Source organism: Anguilla rostrata, chromosome 3 (genome assembly GCF_018555375.3).
Source record: "Anguilla rostrata isolate EN2019 chromosome 3, ASM1855537v3, whole genome shotgun sequence".
In the NCBI taxonomy this organism is placed as follows: Eukaryota; Metazoa; Chordata; class Actinopteri; order Anguilliformes; family Anguillidae; genus Anguilla; species Anguilla rostrata.
The window spans coordinates 45,605,762-45,629,689 of NC_057935.1; the positions used below are offsets into that span (position 1 = coordinate 45,605,762).

Genomic DNA, 23,928 nt, shown 5'->3' on the forward strand with positions numbered 1-23,928 from the left:
GATATTGAATTTCCACAAGCACATTACTGACACAGTCTTCATTAAAAGCAAGGGCTATAAAAACACAAGCCTCACAGAAAAACAGGCAATGTGATAACTAGCAGGAAGAAAGCAGCAGCATTATTATGGGAAATACGGCTGAACTATTTTAAATCCAGCTGGTGGAACATGCCGTGTCTGATTGAGTTATTTATATACTGCAAGCTTGCTAAGGAACGGCACAATCCATCAGACTTATCTGATCTCAGATAAAGGCTGCCATCTTGTTTGCTGAATCCTTAAGTCACTTAAAATTCCAGTCACAAAAAATGACTAACACAAACCCACAATTGTTATGCAAATAGCAAAATAATTCTTGATTTCCTTAAACACATAGGTAAAGTAATACTACTTTTCCTATGTTAGCTATATACTGTATTTAGGGGTTCAAGATTTGAAATTTCTGGAACCCCTTGTTTTTGTCAGGATTTTTGTTTTCTCCCCTTTCACCTCAAATAACTGTGAGCTGGTGTGGATGAGAATCACCAAACTCGGTATGTTTGTTTGGATGGCTGAACTCTTGGGTACCTAAAATCATGGTGCAGATTGAACATCTGGTGGTGCTGTAGAGCATGTGACAATATTTTGACATTCGTAAGCCCAGGCCTCTTGCCACACTTACTCTAGAGTCACCAAATTTGGTGCACTGTCCCTCTCCTTATTAGGCACAAATGTGCCTCAAGTTCTGTGTATTGATAGTCGAATCAAGACTCGAGCCATAAAGGCTTAGCCCAATCCAACCACATGGAGGTGCTACAGAAATAAAAATATGAATAAATATTTGTAAAGGCAGGTCCCTAAGTCTCCCTGAGATCTTGAGATTTCCTTACAATTCGGGAACAGCACGTACTGCTGCTGCTATTGCATGGCTACCTTCACCTTACACCCCCCACCCGCCCCACACACACACACACTGTGTTGATGTGATCAGTTACAGAACACTGCCTACATCCTGAAAGTTTGGCAGGTTTATCACTGAACTGCACTGCTTTCACCAGGCTCACAGTAAAAATGCTGGAGTGCTCAATCTAAAGCTATTTGCAATTATTGCTAACTATATAATTGTTGTCCAGGGCTGAAGTTCGGGTCTCGTCTTGGCATCTTCCCCCAAAAATCCCCCCAAGGCTCACCTTTACATCTAGGACGTGTAGCTCCACCCGGACGTTCTTCTCGTCCTCGGTGTACATCTCGATGCGGTTGACGTGGCTGAAGTCGGCCAGCAGGGCCACCAGGTTGGTCTTGGTGTTGATGACGTGGCTGATGCCGTACCTGGGGCCCAGGAGCAGGGTCACCTCCGTGCGTTTCTCCCCTTGCTGCAGGTTAGCGGGACATTAGCAACACTTCTACACGTTCTCCCTCACACAGCTCATTTTCCATCTACAGAGACCTCACATATTGGTATAGGAAGCCTAACTTTATGTTCTTCCTTAAACAGCTATTGTTTTCATCTATCCATATGTCTACATTCTTCCTTTGTCTTTTTTGTGATGATGGAAAGATCTGATAATATTTCAGATAATATTTCAGCATTTAACTACACCAAAGATGTAACACTGACTCACATGTGAAATAACAAACCTGTTACCTGAAATGTACAATATACTGGAATTTTATTTGAGAAATAAGTTGAGTAATGCATATAGATATATTTCAGCATTTACAAATTATTGTCACTTTAGTTTCAGTGGGATGTACTGTACCTGAAAAAAGCCACTACAATGCATTATTATGCACAAGGGACAATATACTGGTATACATTGGAAAATATATTTGTAATTACATCATATACTGTATTCAATTGTTTTAGTCAATGTATTACAGTATATTTAAAATAGGCCACAAGGTGACACAGGAAAAGCATTAGCCGCACATCAGAGGTTTATTTTTATACAGCTGCACAGCCCAGAGTAGTTTATTCTGCTTATTCACCATGGCTACGGTGTAATCCAACACTCAAATTCAATTCAACAAATGAGTTTTGCTGAATTACTGCTGTCAACTTGTTTTTTCTTTTGCAGTTGTTTTCTGTTACGGTTCAAAGGAAACAAAATGTTGAATGGGCTTGTGTATAATTTTAGAACAGTGATAAGGTTACTTTTGCTTGAACTACTTGACAGCTGTGAAGTGTAATATTTCTGCATGCAGGGTTATAGGAAAATAATCAGAACCTTCCTGACCAATCAGAATCAAGCATTTAATGAATCCCTGTATAGTGAAAGTAATCTGTCACAAAAAAAACTAACTGGCTGCTTAGGCAGTAACATAACTGGAAAAATTTTAAAAAAAGCCTAAATGACTGTACCAAGGAAATCAGTAGAGTAACCACTTGTATTAATTTGAAATTAAATGTCACATTTAAATTATTCTTAAGGCTAATATTCGGACAGTACATGAGGTGCAAGAATGAAGGCACACATATATAAAGATTTAGAGCAGCACAGACAGTTCTAGATTGTGCATAAATTAATTATATTATGCTAGAGCAACAGTAATATATATTTACCAGCAAAGTTGATTTGAACACTCTTCCCCCATATAATCTCAAATCACTGAGATACTTCAAGTAGTGAACCTTTGCTTGTAGAGCAGTTAACTGGAAGAGAAATTGGACAGAAGATGGGCTTTAAATAAAATAACATATTATGAAAAAGCATTGTGTACATTGTGGTACATGAATAAACCAATTAAACTAATGGATTCTTAATTTTGCCATAAACGAATATATTCTAAAATGTAAATAGTAAATGCGTACGTGCACATATGCTTACACCTACAGTAGCCACTAGGGGGCAGCCTTGTCAAATATACCCATGCTGAATATGATTTGAAAATGTTGCCATCTAGAGACAGACTATTAAAATACTAATTAGTATCACAGTGGCGGAACATGAAAAATAAAATTAGACAGAACTAGTAATGGAAAAAAGCCATGTATTCCAGTGGTCAAATCTTTTAGATTTCAGTTGAACAAAATGATGCAAATTAGTTGCGTCGAGAGGTAGAGAGAGACAATGATATAATATGTAAATGTATACCTTTTTTCCTGGTGGCACTAGATTCTGGTTTGTTTTGAGAATGTGGTTCAAGGCTTTCTTGATGTTCTTCTCCTTCATACTGGACAGCACAGCTGGGGGGAGGAAAACCGCCAAGCCCCATTCTTTCCTGCAGAGACAACCACCAAAACAGCTGCATTGCCTACTGGCTGACCATTTTTAAGCTGCAATGCACATTGGGTGGCTATTTAAAGCAAGTACACCTCGTACTGTAGAGCATTGATCCCTCTACAGTATTTGTCATCACCAGAATCATAAATCTCACCCATAGGGGAAAAACATTGATGTATTTTTTTTTGTAGGACAGTTAACTCAGTGGTTATATTGAATGAAGCCTGTTATCTTTTTGCTGACCCAAAAATATACCCCAAGGGATAGAACTCATCCATTTTAAAAGCACCAGTCAAATTCATACACTGCTAATTAATAGCCATCACTGAGGACAATGTAGTGAAATACATCTTTATATACCAATGACCTCACATAAACATGGGACACTTCATTAACTGCAGTATGAAATGGAAAGGACCAGTTAAGTACCACTTACTTTATGCAGTAACAGCATAAAGACTTTTATATTTTCAAGCACTAGTGAGGGCCATTGTGCTGTACAGTATGTAGGAATTCAGGTTCCACTGTTGTGAACACTGATTCTGAACACATAAGATTGTGAAGGGCACAATGAGGCTGAAAGGAAATTTAAAGTCACACCTTACAATGATGAGAAATGTTTAATCAGAGGGCTTGATTCTGTCATAAGAACATGCACGCACACATGCACATACACAGGCACATACACAAACACACACATGCACACGCAAACACACACATCAGAGCTATTGCACTCAAAAGTTTCATAGTAGAAGAGTAATTTCAGTTATAAATCCAGTGGTGGTCTCAGAGATATGTACAGTAGGATTTCCTGTTGAGTCAGTAAAAAGCACATTCCTGCTGGTGTAAGCCTCTATGGGAGGGTTATCACATGGATGTGAATGGCACAGATGTGGATGGACTGGACTCACTCAATGTACTTGAGCGAGACCTTCTGAGTCTGTTTGGTGGAGACTGTGAGGATGTACATCTGCAGGGCAGCCAGACGCAGTGCCATGTCATACTTCAACTCCGAACCAAAACGCTCCAGCACCACGTCATTACAGCTCTGGAGAGAGAGAGAAAGAGAGAGAGAGAGAGAGAGAGAGAGAGAGATTTTGGATTTCTATTCTTGGTCTATTTACGCTCTTCTATTTCTTTTCTTTTACTGCCTACTATTGCTACTATTGCTACTACACACTAAAATGTCCACTGTTAATTTAACTCAGAGTCCACATGGGCTCAATAGGGACTCTGTAAGACTGATTTAATACTGAACTGTTGTGCGTGCAATTCATTCACATTTGATGTACTGTAGTACAACTTTGAGAAAAGAGGTAACAGGGTTCCTTCCACTGGTGCAATTTTCAGTAAAAAAAAAAAAAATAAGATGTCAACCAATTAATGGCCTAGGTATGAATAGGGTAATTATTCTTCTCTAAAGAGAACAATGCATATAATATCCATACCTGAACATAGAGGTATTCAAAAGCCACTGCATCTCTCCTGAGCAGATCAACTGGGTCCTTTGGAACAAAGGTAATTCTGAAAAAGCACTTCATATTGTGCAGTCCTGGCCTTTGGGTCACCTGGTGGGGAAGCCAGGAGACAAGCCTTACGTCACCTTAATGAGCCATTAGCACAAAGCAGTTTCATGAGAAATCGGCAAAAGAAATAGGACAGTGCAGATTATCATCTCGACTGCAAGACACTGGTCAATAACTTGTCATGATGCTGGGGAATGGCACTTAGATATCCTGCATAAAATACGCAAAACATTTGAAAATGATCACTCACAAAGAACCAAGGACAGGCTACAGTACGTCCCTGAAAATTGATAAACGTTTTTAATCTATGACATTCATTTCAGTCATCAAATCGCCCTGTGCCTTGGCTTATTTAAGGGACCACTGAAAAAAAAAGCATAATATGAGAGATGTATCCATAACATGAACAGCTAATGTGTTTTTTCTTCCTGAAGTTGATTAATGGCATTCAGAAACTGATACTAGTGGAGAAGGTTAGAATTAAATGGGAAATCAAGCAATAGTACATTTATGATATCTATTGCTTAATTCCTATTTCAAAATGCTTAGCCTTTTTTGTGCTAGTGAGCACTGACTGTTTTCAGCATCCAGGGATATGGCTTAAAAGGTCGTAAATTGGCTTGGATGTATCCACATTCAGCGGAATGTGTTCAATTCAAACCACTCAGTGACTAATAAATCCAAACTCCTGGACAAAGAACAGTCCGCTTCAGAAAGTAAGACTCTGGAGCCTAGCAAGCCAGCAATCGTATAGTGGAGTGCTCCATTGTGTTTATGAACAAATACCTTAACCTTTTAAAGCGTGAGAAAATGTATTTTTTTTTTACTTTGAAAAGGGACATTTATTCTTAATTTACCATTCTCGTTATTTTGGGTTCATGTACTGCTCATTTTCCCCCACTGGAGGTTATCTTTTAAGCTACAGTAGGGTCTTTCAGGGACATCAATACTGTACGGCTGTGTACTGTCACACCGCCAACAGTCTATTCCCAAGTCTTCTCGTGCTATGCCTCTCTGAAGAGCTCACCTGAGATAGCATTTCCTGCTCGTGGAGGAGCAGCAGCTTGGTGGCACAGCCGTCCGCACGCTGCTCCAGGATCAGCGAGAAGTGCTCGATGCTTTTGATTGACAGCTTCTCTTGCAGAGTCAGGATAACATCCTTTGACACAGAAACATGACAGTATTATACTTTGTGCACTTAAAATGCATCACATGACTACTCCACATTAATGGCATTCATGCTAGGATCTTTATTTGTTGGCATACATGCCACCATTATTGTACATCACATTTAAAGATATAACAGATGAATACTCTTTAAGCTGCAGGTAAATTATGTGATGATGAGTATAGAAGGACAGAATGGATTTTTCTATTCTCATGTTCTTATAAAAGCACAATGAAGGGAAAAAAATATCACAGCCAATATAAAACAAACCCACATATACAGTTAGGTCTATACTGTACTTATTCTTTGATATTCTGATAGCCATATCAGCCGCATAAAAACATTACACGATTAAAAATTTCAGGAATGTTACCACTATTGTGCATGTGCTAACTGTATTTCATGTACAGAAAACAGGCAATTCTGCAATTACAAAATCAGGAATACACATTTTTCAAATATTTCTAAAACTGCAAAGATATTTAGGGCCAGCATTCCCTCATACACTTTGGCCAGCCTCATGGCTAAACTGGAGCTTAATTTGGATCAAAGCATTCTAATTGCAGGATTATGATTTCCATGCTTTGGCACCCACTGGACTTTACTGCTAATGCATCAAAACATAAAAGGAAAGAGGAATTTATAGAACTGTACAGCCAACCACGATGAGGCTAGCGGGAGTGAACATTTTTCATTGTCGTTTCATTGACTTTCCTTGCCTCTCCTAATGATCAACATTGCTGTCTTTTAGTTGTCTTTGTGCAATGAGCACTGATCAAACACTTAACTTACCTTGATGGAAGTACTGCTGTCAAAACGGAAGGACTTTGTCTGTCCATTTTCTAGGTAGACTTTCAGAACGTTTGGCATGAAAAGCAGCGAGTTATCCTTCACAGTGTCCTGGGAAGGAATGAATACCTGACATTACGACTCCACAAAAAGGTTTCCTTTCAGGATAACTATTACTGATAAAAGTCTGACTGTTTTTTTTTTCTGTTTCCTGTGATACTCAATCCTGGTCCTGGAAAGCCACGGAGTCTGAGTTTTACTTTTTTTCCTTAAGGTGACCAATTCAGACCCAAGAAACCAGGTGATCTGAGTTAACTGTATAACCACAATTGCTGTGCAACTAAATTTCTGAGTAACAATGAAAGCCAGCAGACCCTGCGACTTTCCATGACCAGGAGTGAAACCCACTGGCTCAAAAACATGCTTTTCATAGCATTTAAACTTCCATCCATGTTTCCTTCCTGATTCTCTCCATATTAGGTCAACTAATTATTCATAAAAGTCTCTATTAGAAACACAGTTGTATGATTAGTCACTTGACTGTGCAGTTGGAGAGCCTCTGGGGACCTCAGGAGGAAATACAAGTTTAAATACCAGCAGGTTACATGGTGGAGACAAACTGGTGGCCCTAATTATAGAGACAAAACCTGTACCTTAAAATCAGTGGTAACCAACCCTAAAATCAGAGGTAACTTCCTGGATATCTACCAACCTGTAGGTTTTCATTTCAACCCTAATTTGACATACCTGGCCCTACTAATTAGCAACTCAACAAGATCTCTAGCTATTTTCTGAGGTGTGCTTTGTTAGGGTTAGACTGAAAATCTATAGGACAGTGGATCTCCAGGAACAGGGGCTGGTTACCACTACTGTAAATGGTTAATGATCAAAGGTGCACTTCTCCTTTTTTAATGTGATTGATTGCTTAAACACTTAATTTGGAATGAAAACTTAAATGTAGTTTACTGAGTGTGGCATTCACATTGCATTAGAGATACATTGATTAGATATGGTGGAAAGGCATGATATAAATAGCATTCCCTAAAATGTAACATCAATTACATTTTATAGTTTCTTCCCTGTTTTACATGCAAATATGTGGGCAAGCATTTCAAGGACACAGCATGCAATCTTTCCGCACAGATTATAAACACAGTTATATTTAACACATTTACATGTAAGTTACTACAAGGCACAGCATGATTGGTTACTTACTGGAACCTGACCATTTATAATGACCTCTTCAGCAAAGCGCACTTTGACTGGGTTTGACTTTAACTTGGCCTTTTTTGCAGCGCTGATGAAGGCAGATTTAGGAGACTGAAAAGAACACAGAGAACACAATTTGCAGATAATCTGACCTATCAGGAAAGCCAAGAGCATTTCCTCTGGTCTCTTCAGTGACCCCACCCCCAGCCCACCCACCATCAACCACCAACCCTCAACCCCCAACACCCCTCCTCCCCCATCAGCATCCCTCCTCACAAGCCTTAGGGGAAGATGTGTCATGGTTCAGTGTAGTATGAAAATGCATGAGCTTTAAGCAATGACATGTGACAGGAAGTAGCAGCCCACTGTGGGTACGGAGTGTTGCGTGATTGACATTGAGGGCTTCTTATTGTAAGTCTGCTTCACTTTGCCGTGACTCCCCTGACATTTAGCAATGTGGCCTGTGGAAAGAGGACTACCGCTCTGCCCTCCCACTCCCTGACACACACCGCCATAAAATAACCAACTGTGCTGAGCTCCCGCTGCTTTATCCTTTCACAATGGGCAATTCAGCTGTTCTGTTAAGACACTTCTACGGGATAAATATAAAAATGGTAAGCAGTTAAGCATGTGACTGTAATTTCAAATGTGGTTTGTGACGGGTTTGGCAGTGTGACACTGCATTTAGCGAACCAGCTAGGGCGGACACATCACGTAAGTGCATTCACTCAGTAAATATGTACCTGTATAAATGTTTAATGTGTAAAATGTAAGCTGTGTATGAGAACATCTGCTAAGCTGTTAGCTTATATATATACTGGATTCCAAGTCTATTTTGACTGGGCATATGTCCAATGCAACTGTTCAATAGAATCACTAGACGTGCGATGGCTTCAAGGTTGGAATAAAGGAATCTTCATTCAGCTTTTAATGTGGAACTGAAATTGTCGGCAATCAAAATAGACTGTCTTTCCAGAAGCAATGACTGATGAACCAGGGGCATATTTCACAAATCAGGATTACTGAGTTAGCTGGATACCTGCATTGACTAAAACCCGGGACAATTCATTTTACCCAAGTCCATGTTCCACATTTGGGAGGACTCTGGGTTTTACTCAGTGCAGTAATTCTGCTTCGTGAAACAGGGCCCAGGAAAAATCACCTGAACAAACAATGTCTACAGGAGACACCCCTGAATTTGCTAAACTGAAGGCTAACAAGTGCACTAGCATCGTATTACAAATGCGGGGAATGTAAATAACTGTACACAGTAAAATTTATTTTTACAGTTATCTGGATAAAAAATTATAATAATAACAGAGGTGTTAAGTTGCTAAGTCAGAGTTATTGTCAGAATATCCATTTCCCCACATTTTGATATCCTCTGCTGTGCAGATACAAGTCCCAAAATATAGTATACAGGATTTTGTGCGTGGGTGGGTTCCTGCTTCCGAGAGACATTTGGTTTATGTTCATTATTACAACACATTAAGCACAATATCCTCTTTCAGAGTCTTATTAATGCAATTAGAATTCTATATACACATGAGGAGGAGGAGGAAACTCTCATTGCTTCTGTTACCAACCAGTCAGATTGGGTCAGCACTGCTTTGTCTGATAAATGGGAACAATTAGAGAGTTTATTAAGAGACTGGAGCTCTTTCTCCTGTTTCTTGTGGGATTAAGCAGTTCTTCTTTTTTCCACAAGAATGTTTTTTTTTCCTCTGAACTAGCTCCGGAGTGGAATAAATCTCAGAGGATCAAGCACTCCTCACTCTCCTGATGCCCCCAAGATGCTCAGAAACATTAGAGCAAATAACTGTGAATAAAAATTACTAATTTCAGGAACTGGTGGGCAAAGTAGTGTGAGCTAAAGGATTCCATTTACAAAAGCAGGCGGGTTGCTCCCTTACATAGTGTTATGCAGAACCTAATGATTGAGCTAACCTTGGACTAGGTAATACATAGAAACATGACAGATGCTTTATAGTGCCAAATTCAATAAACCATCTTGGCATTTCATCTTCATCATAAGACGTTTATACCCTCATTAAATTTATTTCATGCTGATGAATGTCAGTTACAGTTGTCTGTCTCAGTCATGGCTGTCACATATCCTCCTCCACCAGTGGCGGTCAGAAATTTAAATACATTTATTTGAAATGTGCGTGTATGTATATGCATTTCATATTGACTGTTCTTCCCACTCCTCTTTGGTTTACACCCAGTGCCATGTACAAAGCATCCAATGGCTCCGCCATTTTGGTTGTAGTTTATGGTTATGGATTAATTTTGGGAGTGATTCCTGTTTTGGAACATACCACAATGTGTGCATGTTTACCCATTTCCTGTGCTCTGTTGCATTCTCAGCTTGGAGCTGTCCGTGGTGCTGAGACAGAGGGTCGACCCCAGTCTCACGTTGGCACAATGCTCCTGCATTCACTGTTTTAATGAAGGTGGCAGCGCACTTGGTGGCATTTCACACCATCTGGATCAACATGTTTTCTGTGAAATCTGAAGCTGGAGCCAGCGCCGTGTCATCCAGACAGCCCAGGAATCATTAGGGAGTGCGGTTGCCAATGGAAACAGGTGGATACTACGGCACTACGCTTCTCAGATTCAAACACACGTAATGTTGTAGGCAATGTCTGCAATCAATCCGACATAGATACTGCTCTGCCTTGGGTTCTCTCTGCAAGATCCAAGAAGCTGGTCTGAATAAATTCCTCAAAGGTAGGAGCACTTACTGGGTAAGGTTGAATGACCGTCAACACGATTGATTCCTTGCAGCTTCTAAGAGGGAGAAAACAAACACGTTTTATTCAAGGTGAAACCTGACACATGAGCATTCAGTACACACAACAGCAGCATTGTGCACAGTTGCAGCAGATGTGACGACTCTCTGCAAGCTGACACCGACCTTCAAGCCCATAGACACAATAATGGATGCAAACTATATAATCTTATATAAATTTTAATACATAGGAACTGTCACCCATTTCAAGAACCACAAAGCTAACAGGAAAAAAATGCAGTTCCTGCAGGGGTACAGTTTTTCTCTCTTGAACACTGTGACGAGCCGACCATGGCATTCTGGTTCCCAGGCTTAGCTGGATTCCTGTCAGCATGTGTGGCCATTTGCCACTTGGCTCAGTGTTGTACAACGTGGGTAACTTGGAAACTGTGCAAGCTGTAAAATCACACACTGATACAGATGAACGTCCACACAATGACTTGAAAGATGTACCCTTATCCATTTGCTGCTGAATTGTCAAAACGGTACAGTACTGCATTGTAGCACTCAAGGGCTGCTGTCATATACTCAATACTTCCGATTTTTCACATTTGGTTACAACAGATTTTGAATAAACATAAGCAAATGCACACACAGACACATGCACAAATGCACACACCTACCGCTCATACATATAACCAATATTTACTCTACACAACTAAATTTGGGAATACAAACCATTGTAGTTCATGAGCACCCCAGTCTCTGTACAATCTTTTACAAAATGTTCAGCTGTCACAATCAAGATGAAGAGGGCTCTTGTAATTCTCAAAACACTTATAACAGTCTTTGCCTTTCATACCCAAAATGTGAAACTCAATGGAAGAGAATCAGAACCAATTCTTCATTCATATCTAGTTAATCTCAACTTGTAAGAAGGACACAAATGCCCTGGAAAATAAATATCTATAACATTACTGTCATGCCCCATTTTACAGGTCTTGCTGCTTTTTGGTATGTCTTAAAATGTCATCTGACCAGATGTGAATAAGTCAGTGCATGTTTCATTTGACATTTATAAGAAATCAATGTTCATTTCATTTTATTCTAATGCTTTATGCCATTTAATAAAAAGGTTAAACAGGCTACTGTGTTGTGAAAAGTATAAACTACGATCAATATTTTCTTTCTAATTAAAATGATGAAAAAAGGCATGGCATGAGAAAAGGGTATAAATATTTAGTTTTATTATAGACACTTAAATCAAATGATTGCTTAGAATCAAAGGTTTAGAAATCAAGCCTCATATATTTTCATGAAGTTTAAAGAGAGAAATGATTCATAATGCAAGGCAAAAATATTTAATGTTTATTCACATAGTTTTGCCACTTTGATGTTGAAATAAGTGATAATTTACGCGTTTCAAGTGTTATCTCCGAGTGCTGTCTTATGATAATCCTCGTGTGAAATTTTTGGAGTGCTTTACATTTTTTTTCTGTGGGGAGCTTGCTACACTGCATCAAATAAAAATCACTGAGCCTCAAGAGCTTTGTTGGGGCTTGGTAGGAAGGCTTGCCGTCAATGGAATAAAGGCTGTGTACATTTAATTCCAAACAATTTAAGCTTGTGTATGTGTATGTGTGTGTGTGTGTGTGTGCGTGCATGCGTGCGTGCGTGTGTGTACATGGAAGTGGCTATGGGGCAACAGAATGCAGCAAATATTCTGCTCTCCATTTTAATTCCTAAATGGATGCCCTGCTCACGTAGACGGGAGAGAATCACATCACACCCTGCCTGTCCAAATAGACGGTTTTCCCAGGACATGTTCCACACGTGTCCAGAGGGGTAAGCACCACCCAGCCCCTGCCTCTGACAGCTGAAAGCCAGCACAAGCAAGCTGGTATTATTGGACCGCACTTTGACCACGACTCGACCGCCTTACCTGACGAGGTCGATGACCCGCTCCCTGGGTGCTGTGCTGACGGCCTCCTCGTTTATCATGACGATCTGGTCCCCCGGGATGAGCTTGCCCTCTGAAGGACCCCCTATGGGTCACACACAAAGCAGAGTGACAAATGCCCCTTCTAACTGGCACGTGCCAATAAGGTCAAATATTACTCAACAGCTTCAACAACACAACGGCTTTACAGCTTACTGTAGCTCTTCGGTTTCACGGTACTCACAAGTGGATTCGCTTCAAACACTGCATGCACTACATGAGATTTTAAAACCAAATAATATTTGCTCATGCGCTATGACAGATTCATATTTGCTGTTTAAATGCATCTTTTCGCTGAATGATGAATAGAGAGTATTTCCACTCCCCACATGCAGTGAAATAATCACTAATCGATTCAGTTCATTTAGGTAGAGCATTTTCTGTTTACAAGTTGACTTTTTGGAAAATGTGACTAATCAAAAATAACTGACCTTCATTCCATCGGTAATATGTGCTATAACAGGACTATGTCAGCTCATTTCTGTCATTAGAGTTCCAATTCACACCATTTATCTCTGTGCACTGCCCAAGACTCTTGTTCATATTTATGGTGCGCCAGGCTGCCAACTTTCTATTCTTCCTTGTTATTGAGGAGCACAGGAAAAAAATTTGCCATTTTATTTTTAATATATGCATGGATTTCCAATGCAGTAATTATGTTCTCAGGAAGCCTGTTTGCCTGTGATAATGCAATACTCAGAGTAGCCACCTCTTTCTGCAGAGTATAGGAGAGGCAAGGATAGGTGGCAGACATTTATAAATTACTGTAATTTATATCATTATAAATTGACACTGAAGGGTACTAATTTTTAGATGAATAAAGATTTTTTTTCCAGTTAATCTGGATTGTGTGTGTAAAAAAATGGGTCTGCTGGTTTTTGTTTTCACCACACAATCAGATACCGGTTCAGACCAAATGAAACAAGATGATTTGAGTCTACTGTGTAATCAGCTGCTTTTAATTGAACAATTCAATCAAGTGCTGAGTAACAATGGAAACCAGCAGACCCTGTGGGTTTCTGGTGGCCTTCCTCACTCTGGTGTTATAAAAATAAAAATAAAAATAAAAATTAATTTTTTTAAATGTGGACCTTAATGATGGAGGAAAATATTTTTTTGAGTCTTCAAAATTTGAGCCTGCTGTGTGACTATATTCTTAATAATAGGCTACAAAGGTTACTGCTCTTCTTTCCACTTTAGTTTTTTGGTTTTTTGGTGTGGAAAACACTGTAGATGAACTGGATGGGCATAGACCATAGTAAATAGATGTAATTTAGCTGCTAGTGAAGAAGTAAGCTCTGAAACAACAAATACTAAACATGTCTGATTGATCACCTGCAACAAACAGCAATATACAGATTTTCTTTTTACAATGACATTTTATTCATGTTATTTATCAATGCTGAACAATTATAATGTGTTTTATTGAGGAATCTAAAACCCATTTTACCACTTCTTTGCTGGAAATATAATGTTAAATAATGTCTATGTCTTGTTTCTATCAGTTCTTGTAAAAAATTACAAGAGGAACTCTAGCCAAAAATCATAATTCAATACTTCAAAGCATGGGCCTTACATTAAGAATAATGGTTCTCATTTTTGCCACATATGGTAGTACTTTAGATCACAAAGAACATGTTGAGCCCCAACCCAATCAACGATGTCACCGAGGCATGATCTATTCTCTTGCCTCTCTTGTAAAGAGTGGTTTCAGAAATTTAGTTGAGGCTGCCGTTCAGATAATACAAAAAAAAAAGACTCCAAACCCTTGTTTACAATGGAAATGTTGTGGTTGTGTCATCAAAGATATAAAGAAAACAATCGATGTGTTGCTATTACACAATATTCACCAGTCCACACACTTCAGTGAGTTAATGGAAGTTGTTGTGGTGATATTATCACTTCAAAATGTTCTTTGGCAGGCATAGGCGAACAATTTGGCTTTGAAATACAGGTCACACACATATTATTCTAGGACATAATGCACCAAATAATGTTTTTTGGGTGGAGTACTACTTTAAGAGACAGAGGTCACATGGTTACCTGGTGTGACTGAGCGGACCACCACTGGTTTCTCGCTTCCCGCTACAAAGCCAAACCCCAGAACAGGGTCCCGCCTCATCTCCACCTTGCGTGGAGCCGGGGGTATGAACTGGACCCCATCTAACCGGACCTCCTCCAGGGAGCTGCTCTTGGGCACGTGGCTGTGGGAGAAAACATATACTGTAGGCTTCATTTCAATGATGATATCTCTCCCCTCAGTGATAAGTGCTCAGACAATTGGAACCAATGGAGGCACAAAATTACTGAAAAACACACAGGCGCAAACCTACAATCAAGTGCACAAGCACACACGCGCATGCATCCACACACACACACACACACACACGCACGCACACACACACACAACCACAAATAAACACACACATCACACATCACACATTCTCCTATAATGCTTCATTTAGAATTGAGGTCAATTTATGCAATGGTCTTTATAATATGAAAGTGGGAACACCATTTGCACCAGGGGTGCCCAATCAGGTTCCTGGAGATCTACCCTAGGTATTCACTCCAACCTTAGCAAAGAACACCTCATTCAACACCTGAACAGCTAGCTCAGGTCTGCCAAATTAGGGTTGGAACGAAAAACTACAGGAAAGTAGAACTCCAGGATAAGGGTTAGCCACTCCTGATTTAGATTTATGATTCACCCAGGACTTGAAAGAACCTAATGACAACCCACTAACTACTGAATGTGGAGAGGCCATGTCTATCAAACAATGTAAATGAAATGGCCTATTCACATCTCATTTGCACTAGTCATATTTTTTAAAATTGTACATACAATGTTATTATATATCACTGAGACTTGTCTACATGAGTAAAATGCTTGTTAGATTTGAGTGTAGACACTTGTATTGAGCTCTGTATTGAAATTAGAATCAATTATTTATAATCTTTCAAAAGGAGTTTGATTAAAACTTAGAAATATTTAAAAAATCAAGTATTGGGAATTAAAGCCCAGAGATGTCTTGCTAAAATCCATTAGGTGCATACGGTTGCCAGACAAATTAACAGAATGACCACCCAAACATTCCTGGGTTAAATATGAGAGCAGCATCTTGAGAACAGCATTGTGTGTAACGGAGTTCAGGGACACATTCCAGAACGTGACAGCAGGACTGGAGAAGCGATACGAGTGTGAACAGTTCCCCTCTCTGGGCACCATGGTTTTTAGCTCTGAGGGCTAATTAAAGCTCTTGTGTAAAGCCTCATAGCAGAGCCACTGCTGGTACACATTATCTTTAAAACAATAAAAGCTTATTACGGCATTATTAGTGCATTATCCAAAGAGTCAGACTCCAGGGTCTGTTGGCTGGCTCATTTGGTTAAGTCACCACACTGTGTTGCATGGATGAGCCTCATGGCCTCAAACCAAATCAGAACCGTGCCAGTGCCCGTTGTGGTGATTGCATCACCAAGGGAATGGGAGGGTTCAGCTGGATAGGGTTCCGCAGACTAGTAGCCCCTCCTGGTCCATTGAGTGCCTGTATATTGCAGTCAAACCTGCATATGAAAAGTCTTCCTCTGACTCTGCTGTTTGACAGCTTAACTGTAGCCTCCAGTGTGTAAGAAGCAGCTGGCGACGCCACATGTTTTGGAGAAACGTGGATGTCTACACTCTCCCAGACAGGCGGTGGAGTTTGTGCATGTATGCAAGTGTGGATGATTGGCCATTCAAAATTTTTAAAGAGTGAAACTCTTCATTGGCTGAGAAAGAAAATCTTTAAAATCTTAAAAGAAAACTTAAAAAAAGAAACATTACTTTTGGTTGAAAATATGAATTCCTTTTTTAAGACAGTTTTAAAAAGCATGCGGTGCACAAGAAACAGAATTACATATTCTGGTATGGTGTTCAGAAAATTTGTTCAAACCATTAAAAACTACTGCACCATACATTTGACATAAGCATAGTCTGCTACATGCAGAGGAGTACTACTTTAAGAGACAGAGGTCACATGGTTACCTGGTGTGACTGAGCGGACCACCACTGGTTTCTCGCTTCCCGCTACAAAGCCAAACCCCAGAACAGGGTCCCGCTGGTCCCCCTGGTCTAATGTTAATGGAATTATGGTCTGAAGTCAAGCATTTGATGCAAGCAAATTATGAAACATGATAGACTGTAAAATGAGCACCACATTATGAAGTTAATTTACCCAGTGAGTACATGTAGTAAAAATGTCATTATAAAAGCATATTAAATAGTCAACTTGATCAATGCACTTACAAGCTCAAGTCACGATTTTACCCTTTTCTCTCAAAAACATGACCCTAACAGAACAAAAAAATGTAATTCTGATTTGACTCATATATACTGTATGAAAGGGATAGGTACAAAATTCTGACAAAAAATATTTATTTTCTATTATTAACTAAGTGAAATCCAGAACCAACATGAACCCTTATCATTCGATAACAATGCACGATGATGATCCTTCGTAGGGATGGTGAGGAATGCAAATGCCATATTCGGCAACACTCGAATACTGCGATCTCTCTGAATGTTTTCTCCTCCTGAATTTGGCCAATATTATTCGGATTCAGATCGTTTTTTCTCACTTTTTTGATGTGATTCACTCAGAGGTCGGCACCAAGCTTCTCAATTAGACACATACACACACACACACACACACACACACACACACCTGCAGAGAGACAACACGTGAGAGTAGCCCTTAACACTAGATAGACCAGAGTGATGCAATCATGCTTTGTGGACTTGAAATTACTCCAGTGCCGTAAATGCTATTTCCTCCTCCTTCCACTACATTCGTAAGTGTCTGGGCTTAAATAAAATAAAAAAAATTGAGTATAGAAACACAGGCAGTTTGTGCTATTGAGAAGAATTTCCTAATAAAGTGCTACCGAAACGACTTTTTACACATATAATCATACAAAATTAATTCACTGCAATCATGTGATGAAGCTGATAAAGCCTTTCGGGTGGGGATGAATAACTGTGGTTGCTGTAGTTATAGAAATGTTAGAGTTAGAACACCGCAGAGATAATGCCACCAATATTTTCAGGTTTTCTCTGAAACTGAGACTTTGAAGAAACTGAAAAGAGCAGTTACAAGACAGCTGCATAAAATGTAACCGATTTGTGTGTGTGTGGTCCCAGCAAACCACCCAAGCTGTGTGTTCTTTGTGGAATTAATAAGAAGAAAGTGACGGTGCATTGGCTATGTAAAAGCACACTCCAAGGAGAAGAGAGGGAGAAATGTGCTGAATTCATTTTGACCAAAGAAATTACTTTTTTTTTTTAAATATTGCACTTTGTATTTCTTTAACTACTTTTCTTGTTCTGTGTTTTGTCATGCACCTTTTAGCTCTTTTTCCCTCAGCCAAACAAAACCGCTATAATTTAGAAATACAAAGGAAATTGATTCAGTTGTGTCCTTTATCATTCAGTTTATAATTGGCTTAAGTGTCCCTTAGGTAGGGGCGGTGGTGGGGTTCATGCAGTTCATAGTATGCAGTTCAGGTTGAGTAACTATATTTTGATGTTAAAAACATTTTGCCTATGTTTGAAACTTGATTTGGCTGTTTACCTCAGTGTTATAAAAGCCTATTATGGCTATATAGCATATGGGTCATTATTTGTTAAGCACAGCTTTAAAAAGCAAATTACCTGTTGTTAAACTGGATTATTATTGATGTCATTGTAAAACCATGACTGTAATGCTTTAATATCTCAACAATAGCAGAGCCAGTGATTATAATAGTAAAAATGAGGAATGTTTGGCATTTTATACATCTCTGGGCTGAACTCCACATACGTCCCCTTTTTAGTCCATGCCAACTTCCGGTTTTTATCTAAGTACAAATAATTTTGTTGGTTGAACAAATACAGATCAAATACAAATAGTGGCATCTCCCTCTACCCCTACTCCTTAGTCAGGTTCGCACCTGTGGTGAGTAATTGATGCCGGAGTTTGAGCATGAAATTGCTCCTTTTATCATGTCATTTTCTCGATACTAAATATTGGCAAAAGGCTGTCTTGCCAGGCCTCCTATGTTCTCTCCCATTGTACTGCTATTAACAAGCTCTCACACTCACATAACAGGCTGCAAAAATAATTTGCCTCCTCAGAAGTACTTCCAGGGTTTTTCTTTCCGTGGCATTTTTTCCTCCTATTTTCCTTTCTCCTTTCAAAGGCAGATCTCATCGTTGCCCACACTGCTCACTAATTAAAGCAGTGGGCCCATGGAGACAGTGTGCAATTCACCATCGTTCCTGACACATGTTCCACCTCGCAATGAAAAGGCACAATTAATCTTTCAAGACACTGCTAAGGAGAGCAACGCTCTGCTATCCAGGGTAGACATTCCCACTGCAAGCCAAGAGGCAGGCATGTTTGATAACAGACAAGTCGAGTAAAAACATGCGAAGTGGAGGCAAATACATTTTTTTAAACAAAAACAGAATGCATATAAATATATATTTTTTATGAAAGCAGTCCCCCTCGGGTGCTTTTTTCCAGGTTTACCGGAAAAAAAGATGTTGTGGAATTTGAGATACGTGGTATGCCCTTCCAGCACGTTTTGTATAAGCCTTCTCAGAATGTTGGGCAGATTGTCTATTCATTTCGGTTTTGGTTGCAACTTGACAATGCCACGGCAGATTGCGTGCGGTGAAAAAAGCATATGGCTCTCCGTGTCCAGGAAGTGAACCGTCTCATCTCCAGAGAAGGCCACCTGCTATAGATGGCCCCCCTCCCAATGTGATGACAGCCTTGCATCTTATACTTACTAATCATCACCATTAGCCGTTAATGGCTCCCCAATTTGAAGTAATTTCCCGCAGCCACTGACACTTTCATTGTCACTGTTATCAAACCATGTTGGTGCTGCTGGGCACGCATTGCCAAGCTGGATTAATTCTGTGGTGATTATTTCAAATTTGATAAATTGTTTAAAGAATTCTGAACTGTTTCCGACAGGGCCATTTCTTTGCTTAATCATAATTTTAAAAGTATGTGGCTGCACCAGCAATGAAGCTACCCATTGCATGATAACAAGGTTTGAGTCATTGTCGTTCAACAGCTTTATCCCTGTTTACATAAATGTCTGTCAATATTTTTTCTAGTCCTGCATTCCGGGTTTACATTTTATTAAGTCAATACAAATACTGTTAGTGGGTGTCACTTATTCACATCATATAGAAGCTATGGAGAAACACTAATAACTACTTTAGATTCAAATATTTGTGGCTGTGATAGGAATAATGTTTATAATTTGGGCTAGTATTAACCTGCACATGATTTCAACTTTCCTTGTTAGGGTGAATGTATGTTCTAGGCAGAGTGACTGTAGAACATACTACAAGCGAAGATCCACTGACCTACTGTTGGGGGCTTCCATATTTTCTCTTCCATATTTAGTGTACATCCCTTTGGATGAGAGCATCTGCTAAGTGACTGTAATGTAATGCAATGTAATTTATGTAGATTCAGTTAGCTGAGATAACAAGCTTATTCATCTTCAGAACATTATGGGAAAGGATCCCATGCTTACCAAGTAATGCTCACTCCTGTGTCTCAAATTAAGCTCAGCAGATTCAGCTCAGAAGGTATTGTAGGTGAGGCTAAACCTTCTGCTATAGTCAAGATGACTTCCAGAGTCATTTTTCTCACCTGTCCCATTATAACCATAGTGCCCCACAGTGATCAATTTACAATTCTTCCATGGTTTTCCATTACTTTTCACCTCAGGAAGACAGTCTGTCATCTTCATCATACTTATCTGAACTTCATTTCACAGCATTCAGTCTTTCTCTACCTTGGATGCTCTCTGGAGGAGTGACCCTCCCCCAGTCCAATTAAGGCTCAGATGAATCCTACACAACCTTTCTTCAGATCAAAAATAGTCTTCAGTCAGAATGTGCTAAACTACCCTATCATATCTGGAAGGACTTGGTATTATGCACTTCACACAATATACCAGCACACCAAGGTGAGGCTATTGATACATGGCCAGTCATTTAGACTGTACACAATGAGTTTCTTGCCCAGGAATAGCCACTCTTGCTATCAGACAGAACATCAATCATGTCATATTAAGTTATCAGCAATATTAATATTTAAATGTTTCAGTAGCTAATTGTATCTTTCTGGGCCCAAGCAATGCCATGGTTTAAAAAAGAAAATGTTTACAAATCTGCTTTAAGTTATATATCTGTGTTGATTAATTGACTCAGTAACAGCCATATAGTGATATGACAGTCTGTCCAATCAATAATTGGACAGATGAAATGCATAATGCATACATGAGGACGGAGTGTAGCACAGTGGGTAAGGAACTGGGCTTGTAACCGAAAGGTCGCAGGTTCGATTCCCGGGTAGGACACTGCCGTTGTACCCTTGAGCAAGGTACTTAACCGAAATTGCTTCAGTATATATCCAGCTGTATAAATGGATACAATGTGAATGCTGTGTAAAAAGTTGTGTAAGTCGCTCTGGATAAGAGTATCTGCTAAATGCCTGTAATGTAATGTAATACATGCATAGGGGGGGAAAAAAAGCAACAACTGCCAATTGTATTTGTAATTCAGTGGCTGTTGTCTTGGCAACATTTCCCTCCTGTATTATGACAGAGTCATGACCTTCATTCTTGAACTAGACCTCTGCTGAGATAAGATGTCAATATCCTGAAACCATGCATATCCTGATCAATACAGCATTTGTCTAATGGATGATCTACATGTACCATAAATATGCATGGAATGAATATGAACTGTTAAAAATGGGCACTGTGTGCCTCATCCTGTTAAGGAGCTGTTCTGGTGCATGGATGGACCCCATGGTCACAACAAGCTCATGCATCATCCGTGACTTGGAGGGCTTCAGTTGGCCAGAATTGTGCACCAGTAACCACTGCTGGTCAATTGTACGTCCATAGACACAAGACCACCTTTTCAGATACACATGCAATGTCTTCCTCTTACTCATATCCATCAGAGCCTGACTTGCGAACAGGAGTCCGATAAGACGGGATGGCTTACATCACATTCTATAGAATCAATAGCAATGCTTTGCGGGTGGAAAGCATTCTATATACAGGAAGAATACAACCAAATATTATTGGAGTTTTACAGAGAAAACAGTTAAATATGCCTAAAAGGTCAAGTAATGACAGTCAAGAGTGTTGCTTGTTGCCAGATTTGAATGTTTTTGTTTGCTAGCATGTATCTACTGATATGTTATGCAAAGCTAGTCCATTCCACACAGGCAGTTTTTCCTGTTAAACACCTGCAGACCCTACTAACACATTTCTGCCTTCTTCTACTGATCATTTACCACACTTGCCACATCTAAGCACAGCAGAAAATAAACTGAACAGTGCATTATCACAGTACTGGTATTGTTGCTATCTGTTATTTGAAATTTCTACTGCAGAAAAGAACATAAAACAGAGGAGCCTTTTTTGTGCCAACTAATATTTTTCAAATCAGAGTATACTGGTTTGGGCACACACCCACACACACACACACATAAAACACTGAAACAACATTTTCCTCTACCGCAACACCGCAATCACAGCTGAAGCAGTTGGCTGAGAGCTCACTTCTTACAAAGACTTGTCCTAAGCACACACATTGAATTAAGATGACGAAATTAAAAAAAAAAAATGTAATTATTTTTTTACCTGGTTTTTGTCCCCTTTTCAGAAATTAGTCCTGCCTAACAGGATATTGCACTGAGATTTCCTCTCTACGACACCTCTGATGCGATTTAGTTCGAAGTGGTTCCTCGGTTGGTGACAGTAAAGCTGCTGCTCAGCACTCTTGTACTCTCCAGCACTGAGCTTGGCAAGTGTTCGCTTTTGTTTTTGTGTGTGTGTGTGTTTGTGCGTGCGTGTGGGTGTATGTATGTGTGTGCGTGTGGGTGTATGTGTGTGCGCATGCGTGTGTGCGTGCATGTGTGTATGTGTGTGAGCATGCATGTGCACATGTGTGTGAATGTGTGTGCATGCGTGTGTTTGTGTGAGTGTGCCTGTACTAGTAGGGGATGCGGCTGTCTTGAGAAGCTTAAACAAAGGGAATCAGCATTCTAAGTGCACAGTAGAAGACAGTGGGAGCAGTGAAAGGTCTAGAATAAACACACGCACTGCAGGATACTCCGAACATCTGCAGGATCACGGCAGCTGTGCACTTACTTGATGAACAGGTCCCTCCCTTCTCTATTGGAAGCCATGTCCCATCCATATGGGGGTGCCTGCGATGCACTCCAGGTCCCTGAAGGGGACGGCCAACCTGGGGATTTCATCTTGTGGCTGAAATGGAAGAGAGAACGGACATCAGGGGACAGGACACGAAACATAAACATACTACTTTAGGGAAATGCATCAAATCTACCAGACAACTAGCAAACTATAAGTTTCAAGGCAAGCCTTTAACATTTCTCATGATGTAGAACATTTTTTGTACAGCATTACCCAGCCTTTGAATTGCATGTTCATTTTCAAAATAATGGAAACTAATATACATCCCAGAAAGACTTGCTGTATGATGGCATAAGGGAATATGTGTATCTCAAATTGAGGAATTTAAATGTGGGATTGCAATATTTTATATAATAAAAAAATGTACATTTTAAAAACCTTTAATAATGTAAGAATCATGGGCCTATTTTCAAGCACTTAGTGTGGACAGCTAAGAATTTAATAAAAACTCAATATACAAATATAATGCAAAAATGTGCAACTGGAAAATTTTATGAATCCAGCAGTAGTCAAATTCAATTCTGGCACAGCTTCAAATCATGTGGAATGCTCTTTATTGCTGTGTGTGTCATATTGTGTCACATAAAATGGAAGATGACTTAACACAACCCAGAATCATGAAAGAAGATTGTTCACTTTCATTGTAAAACGTTATAAGCCAAATTCCTGAACCACAGTTTAATCACTCAAGGTAAATTCAATTAATTAAGCAATTCAAACCCCAAGGCATAATTGATATGCTTCATTCCAGTGCTTTTAGATGCATGAAATTAGTTTTAGGCTCAAATGTCTGTACAGTCATAGAAAGCCTGATATCAAAACAGAAGATATAATTAAACAATTTCAAAAATGGGTCTAAGACACAAATGAAACTCAAGCTTTTTTTGTTTTTTATGAGTTGCTCTTGCCAGTACTCCCATTTGTAGAAATGAATCCAAACTGATTTAACACACACTGAAGAGGTAGAATGGCTACCTTGAGTGTTGTCATGATTTGTTTTTTTACCACTTGTGACT

At 39.5% G+C, this 23,928-nt stretch overlaps 1 protein-coding gene across 3 annotated transcripts in view; it reads right to left on the reverse strand.

Moving 5' to 3' along the window:
* LOC135250988 (FERM and PDZ domain-containing protein 4-like) overlaps positions 1 to 23,928 on the reverse strand; it is a 54,486-nt gene that overhangs the window by 6,854 nt on the left and 23,704 nt on the right. For 2 of the 3 annotated variants that reach the window (XM_064327900.1, XM_064327902.1), the window contains exons 2-13: positions 22,847 to 22,963; positions 14,672 to 14,832; positions 12,572 to 12,674; positions 10,643 to 10,688; positions 7,902 to 8,006; positions 6,690 to 6,797; positions 5,757 to 5,888; positions 4,652 to 4,771; positions 4,115 to 4,251; positions 3,075 to 3,201; positions 2,543 to 2,632; positions 1,170 to 1,352 (exon numbers count right to left, since the gene is read on the reverse strand). In XM_064327900.1, the coding sequence (XP_064183970.1) occupies positions 1,170 to 1,352; positions 2,543 to 2,632; positions 3,075 to 3,201; positions 4,115 to 4,251; positions 4,652 to 4,771; positions 5,757 to 5,888; positions 6,690 to 6,797; positions 7,902 to 8,006; positions 10,643 to 10,688; positions 12,572 to 12,674; positions 14,672 to 14,832; positions 22,847 to 22,963 (1,429 nt within the window). Of the gene's footprint in view, positions 1 to 1,169; positions 1,353 to 2,542; positions 2,633 to 3,074; positions 3,202 to 4,114; positions 4,252 to 4,651; positions 4,772 to 5,756; positions 5,889 to 6,689; positions 6,798 to 7,901; positions 8,007 to 10,642; positions 10,689 to 12,571; positions 12,675 to 14,671; positions 14,833 to 22,336; positions 22,824 to 22,846; positions 22,964 to 23,928 lie in introns of those variants that run through there. The other variant, XM_064327901.1, reaches the window with a different exon arrangement.